The sequence below is a fragment of the Canis lupus genome, chromosome 21 (assembly GCF_003254725.2).
Source record: "Canis lupus dingo isolate Sandy chromosome 21, ASM325472v2, whole genome shotgun sequence".
Lineage (NCBI taxonomy): Eukaryota > Metazoa > Chordata > Mammalia > Carnivora > Canidae > Canis > Canis lupus.
In genome coordinates, this window is record NC_064263.1 from 29,719,886 (window position 1) to 29,726,259 (window position 6,374).

Below are 6,374 nucleotides of genomic sequence, written 5' to 3' on the forward strand. Positions count from 1 at the left end.
TATTTGGGCCTGGCTTTGCCACTTCTATGCATATTGTAAAAGTAAAATTGTCATGTACTAGTGTATGTGGTCACTAAAGAATAAAAAACAGAAAATATGTAAAACATACAAACTTGAGGACAAAACTGTCAAAAAGTAGTTTACTAATTAATTCCTACTCTTTCATTTCTGCAAAGAAAATACAATCCTATTAAAAATAAACTTTGATCAAATCAAACATGTATAAACAAATCATATTTCTTCAAGCCTCTATACTGCTTAAAGTGATAGGAGTATCACAGGAACAAGGCACAAACTATAAACAGGTGGATTCACATGGGCCTGGATGACCTGCTAAAACTCACAAGTTTTAGCTCAGCAAAGCAAATGGCTCTAAATCCATGTGTCTTGAATTAATAGTTCATTTGTATCCAATTTTACAGATCACTAAAGGAAAATTGTAGAACTATTTGGCAAAATATGACAGCGCACCAAAATGGCACCACTTCAGTTGTGGTTTCAGACTTCCTCCTGAATTGTTTAGTCAGGTCTCCCAGCTGGAAGTTCTGGTTGTCCCTGCCCCTAAGCTTCCTCTTCCTCCTGGCCATGGGGGCCAATGGTGTTCTCCTGGTCACCATCCAGCTGGAGGCCTCTCTGCATGAGCCCATGTACTACCTGCTCAGCATCCTCTCTCTGCTGGACATCATCCTCTGCCTGACTGTTATACCCAAGGTCCTGGCCATCTTCTGGTTTGATCTCAGGTCCATCAGCTTCTCTGCCTGCTTCATTCAGATGTACATCATGAATTGCTTCCTTGGCATGGAGTCTTGCACATTCATGGTCATGGCCTATGACCGCTATGTGGCCATCTGCCACCCACTGAGGTACTCTTCCATCATCACTGATCAATTTGTAGCTAGGGCTGCTATGTTTATTTTGGCGAGGAATGCACTTCTTACTATGTTCATTCCTATCCTCTCTGCCCAGCTCCATTATTGTGGAAAAAATATAATTGAGAACTGTATCTGTGCCAACCTCTCTGTGTCCAAGCTCTCTTGTGATAATGTTTTCCTTAACAAAATATACCAGTTAATTGTGGCCTGGACTCTTCTGGGCTCTGACCTAGTCCTCATCTTCCTCTCGTATCTCTTCATCCTAAAAACTGTTCTTAGACTTAAGGCAAAAGGGGCAGCTGCCAAAGCTCTGAGCACATGCGGGTCACACTTCATTCTCATCCTCTTCTTTAGCACCATCCTGCTGGTTTTGGTTTTTACCCACATTGCCAAAAAAAAAGTTTCCCCTGATATTCCCATCTTACTTAATGTCCTACACCATGTAATTCCTGCAGCTCTCAATCCCATTGTCTATGGGATACGAACCCAGGAGATTAAAGAGGGAATTAGGAAATTACTGAGGAGGGTAACAGAGAGATTCAAGTAATTTTTTTCTAGCTTGACTTCTCTCAACCACCAATACGCAAAATCACTACTGGAAGGTAGGGACTTGGAGATAAAATTACAGTCCTAATCCTCTCTCTGGACATGCCTGAAGATATGAACTGTATGGTTTCCCTCTTACTTCCCCCAGCCATGATGCTGAAGACTGTGCATCACACCTCCTTGTATGCTCCTGATTAAATCCCTTTTAGGGTCAGTGATAGAAAATAAATACTAATTTAAAGATGTGTGGCTGATAGGAAGCATCGGTATTTACTGACAGTGCATTGACTTTAGAAAGGTAAAATGAGATTAAAAAGCAACTGTTAAAAAATATTGACAGTAACCATTATGCTTTAGTCTTTCCCTCAGGCATTCAAACATATTTACTGAAATTTATGTTATATCCAGCACAGAACTAGAAAATGAGACTATAACATACATAAATCTTGATCCCACTACTCAAAAAGGCCTGGTGGAAAACCCAAAAACATGTAAAATCAATGTAGAAGGGTTAGATTAAAACTCATCAATAAACCCAGAGGAGAGAGGAATTTGTTTGTATAGGTGGGATTCCTTGCATATCTGATCTCCTCTTTCAGTCCCTCAGTCAGGACTGCCTCCCTAACAGCTTCTCAAAAACATGAACCACTGTCTCTGGGACTTTTTTGCTTGTTGTTTCTGACCACAAAGCCCCTTCCCTCCTTGGGTCTCCCTGTCCACAGTATTTTAAAATAACATCCAATAATATTCTCCCAAAGCACAAATGATGCCTTAATGTCTTCTCTGTTTCCTTGCTCTGCCTTAATCATATCTCCTGATAGTGCATTTTGCTCATTTGTTTAGTCAGCCCTACATTTACTAAAATTTAAGGAGCAGAAGGGCAAGAACTTTTTCCTGATGTGTTCATTGTTGTATTTCCAGTGTCCAAACAGTGCTAGGTACAGTAGAGACCATAAATACTTGTGAAATCAATGTCTGAATACAAGTTGAATAAATTATTAAATGTAAAAAAAAATATTAAATGTATGCTAGTTACTAGGAATATAATTCATACACTATCCTTGTCCTCTGAGTTTTTACATTAAACATCAAACGTGAAGGATATCATATTTCATGCAAAATTCCATGGTCTGAGGACTGTATAAAATATTGCTGAGGGGCAGATGAGAGCTTAGAGGTAAGACCAGAACTACATTTTTACTCACTTTGGTTTGAATACATACGAGAAATCTAAGTGATAGTGTAAACAATTCCACTGACAGGTTTAACACTCAAATAAGATGTATACTTAGCACTGGGTGTTATTCTATATGTTGGCAAATTGAACACCAATAAAAAATAAATTTATAAAAAAAGATGTATACTTAGGAATTGACGACATGTCATTATAAAACCAATGAGAAAACAAATCAAATAAATAAGATCTTTAAAAAAGAGAGACTAAATTAAGTATGACACAGATTTCTTATCAAAAACAATGCAAGCAAGAAAACATAGAGCAATATCTCAAAAGATTAAAAGAAAAAAAATTTTAAGAATTTATTTATTTATTCATGAGAGATACAGAGAGAGGCAGAGACACAGGGAGATGGAGAAGCAGTCTCCAAGCAGGAAGCCCCATATGGGACTCAATCCCAGGACTCCAGGATCACATCCCTAGCAGAAGGCAGACTTAAACTGCTGAGCCACACAAGTATCCCATGAGAAAAAAAAATTAAGTTACAATTCTATTCCCTACAAATGCTTTCCAAAAACAGGCATATGTTTTTAATATACAAAAGTTGAAATAATTTTCACCAATATACTCATACTACAAAAATGTTTGAAAGAAGAAGGAAAATTATCTAATGTAAATACAGATGTACAGAAAGGTATAAAGACTATCAGAATTTGTTGTATGTGGGTAAATTGTAAGATTTTAAAATTATTTATAGTTATTTAAAAATTATTGTCTATAACAAAAAATAACAATGTGTTGTGTGGTTTATAAGATGTATGACAATAATAGCACAAAACAGAAAAGAAGAAATGGAACTACATCATGGCAAATCTTTACATTATATATGAAAATATGTGTTACCACTTGAAGGTAAACTCTTAATAGTTAGAGATCATACTATAATCTTGAAGGCAAGCCCCCAAAATATAATAGTTAAAACTCAAAAGAAAAAAATAAGATAAAATGGAATTTTCAAAATATATTCACAGTTCTGGTCTCTATTCCATTGAGTTCTGCTCGAATCTTTATTAACTCTCTTCTTCTGCTGGGTGTAGGATCTATTTGCTGTTTTTTCTCTAGCTCCTTTAGGTGTAAGTTTAGCTTTTGTATTTGAGTTCTTTCCAGTTTTTGGATGGATGTTTGTATTGCGATGTATTTCCCCCTCAGGACTGCTTTTGCTGTATCCCAAAGATTTTGAATGGTTGTATCTTCATTCTCATTAGTTTCCATGAATCTTTTTAATTCTTCCTTAATTTCCTGGTTGACCCTTTCATCTTTTAGCAGGATGGTCCTTAACTTCCACGTGTTTGAAATCCTTCCAAACTGCTTCTTATGATTTAGTTCTAATTTCAAGGCATTATGGTCTAAGAATATGCAGGGGACCATTAGATAAAGGGCTAGTTTCCAGGATCTATAAAGAACTTATTCAATTCAACAGCAAAGAAACAAACAATCCAATCATGAAATGGGAAAAAGACATGAAGAGAAATCTCACAGAAGAAGACATAGACATGGCCAACAAGCACATGAGAAAATGCTCCACATCACTTGCCATCAGGGAAATACAAATCAAAACCATAATGAGGTACCACCTCACCAGTGAGAATGGGGAAAATTAACAAGGCAGGAAACCACAAACATTGGAGAGGATGCGGAGAAAGGGGAACCCTCCTGCACTGTTGGTGGGAATGTGAACTGGTGAAGCCACTCTGGAAAACTGTGTGGAGGTTCCTCAAAGAGTTAAAAATAGATCTGCCCTACGACCCAGCAATTGCACTGCTGGGGATTTACCCCAAAGATACAGATGCAGTGAAACGCCGGGACACCTGCACCCCGATGTTTCTAGCAGCAATGTCCACAATAGCCAAACTGTGGAAGGAGCCTCGGCGTCCATCGAAAGATGAATGGATAAAGAAGCTGTGGTCTATGTATACAATGGAATATTACTCAGCCATTAGAAATGACAAATACCCACCATTTGCTTCGACGTGGATAGAACTGGAGGGTATTATGCTGAGTGAAGTAAGTCAATCGGAGAAGGACAAACATTATATGTTCTCATTCATTTGGGGAATATAAATAATAGTGAAAGGGAATAGAAGGGAAGGGAGAAGAAATGGGTAGGAAATATCAGAAAGGGAGACAGAACATAAAGACTCCTAACTCTGGGAAAGGAACTAGGGGTGGTGGAAGGGGAGGAGGGCGGGGGGTGGGGGGTGAATGGGTGCCAGGCACTGAGGGGGGCACTTGATGGGATGAGCACTGGGTGTTATTCTGTATGTTGGAAAATTGAACACCAATAAAAAATAGATTTATTATTAAAAAAAATAAAAAATTAAAAAATAAAATTAAAAGAATTCTAATTAAAAATAATAAAATACAAAAAATAAAATAAAATACTAATTTATATACATCTAGGTTTTTATTTTTTAAAAAACATAGCATTAATGATGTAAGGAATGTGAAAATAAATAAACTTAAGGAAGTTCTAGGGGGATTTTTAAAAATATTTTGGAGAAATTTGATAACTCCTAGTGAAAAACAAATTTTGTATGTTATAACTGAAAAAATCCTCCACTGAAAAAAATCCTCCACATATACCATTTTAAGTCTATAAAGAGAAGCATACAAGGATATTGACAGCGTTATTTTCAGTAACAATTATAGGTCACTTGAGTGTTGACTACTTACATAAAGAGGGATACAATGGAATATTACTCAGCCATTAGAAACGACAAATACCCACCATTTGCTTTGACGTGGATGGTATTGGAGGGTATTATGCTGAGTGAAGTAAGTCAATCAGAGAAGGACAAACATTGTATGTTCTCATTCATTTGGAGAATATAAATAATAGTGAAAGGGAATATAAGGGAAGGGAGAAGAAATGTGTGGGAAATATCAGAAAGGGAGACAGAAGATAAAGACTCCTAACTCTGGGAAACGAACTAGGGGTGATGGAAGGGGAGGAGGGCGGGGGGTGGGAGTGAATGGGTGACTGGCACTGAAGGGGGCACCTGACGGGATGAGCACTGGGTGTTATTCTGTGTGTTGGCAAGTTGAACACCAATAAAAAATAAATTTATTATAAAAAAGAAGAGGGAAATGTACAATTGGAATTGTACATTGTACATTGTAGGAATTGAACAATGGTAAAAAAAATGAAGTGGACTTTCACAAAACAATATGGAGAGATGTTTAAGATGTAGTGTTGAGTGCAAACAAAGAATAACATCAGATGAGGTGCCTAGGTGATTCAATCAGTTAAGTATCTGAATCTTGAGTTCAGTTCAGGTCATGATCTCAGGGTTTTTCTCTCCCTCTGCTCCCTCTGCTCCTCCTGCCCCCCAATGTGCTCACTCTTTCTCTAAATACAAAACAAAACAAAAACCATCAGATTTACAAAACAAGAATATTTGTATAAATTGAATATCCAAGCTCTTCCCCATAAGCACACTACCTCAATAACCATACTTAAGATTAATTAGAAAGACATAATTTAAAATTCTGCATTTTTACTTTTGTGAAGAAAGCAGAAATAGGAGTGATATTGAGATACACAGAAGAAAGAGAAGTAAAACTACAGCAAAAGAAGCACTTTCTTTTTTTTATAATAAATTTATTTTTTATTGGTGTTCAATTTACCAACATACAGAATAACACCCAGTGCTCATCCCGTCAGGTGCCCCCCTCAGTGCCAGTCACCCATTCACCCCCACCCCCGCCCTCCTCCCCTT

General features: G+C 37.2%; 1 protein-coding gene across 1 annotated transcript; it reads left to right on the forward strand.

Annotated features, from left to right (window-relative positions):
* The first annotated feature begins 459 nt into the window (after nt 1-459).
* Nucleotides 460-1,419, forward strand: LOC112667385 (olfactory receptor 56A3-like). Its single transcript, XM_025458960.1, has one exon. It carries the CDS (start codon nt 460-462, stop codon nt 1,417-1,419), a length of 960 nt encoding a protein of 319 aa, XP_025314745.1.
* Nucleotides 1,420-6,374: the final 4,955 nt, after the last annotated feature.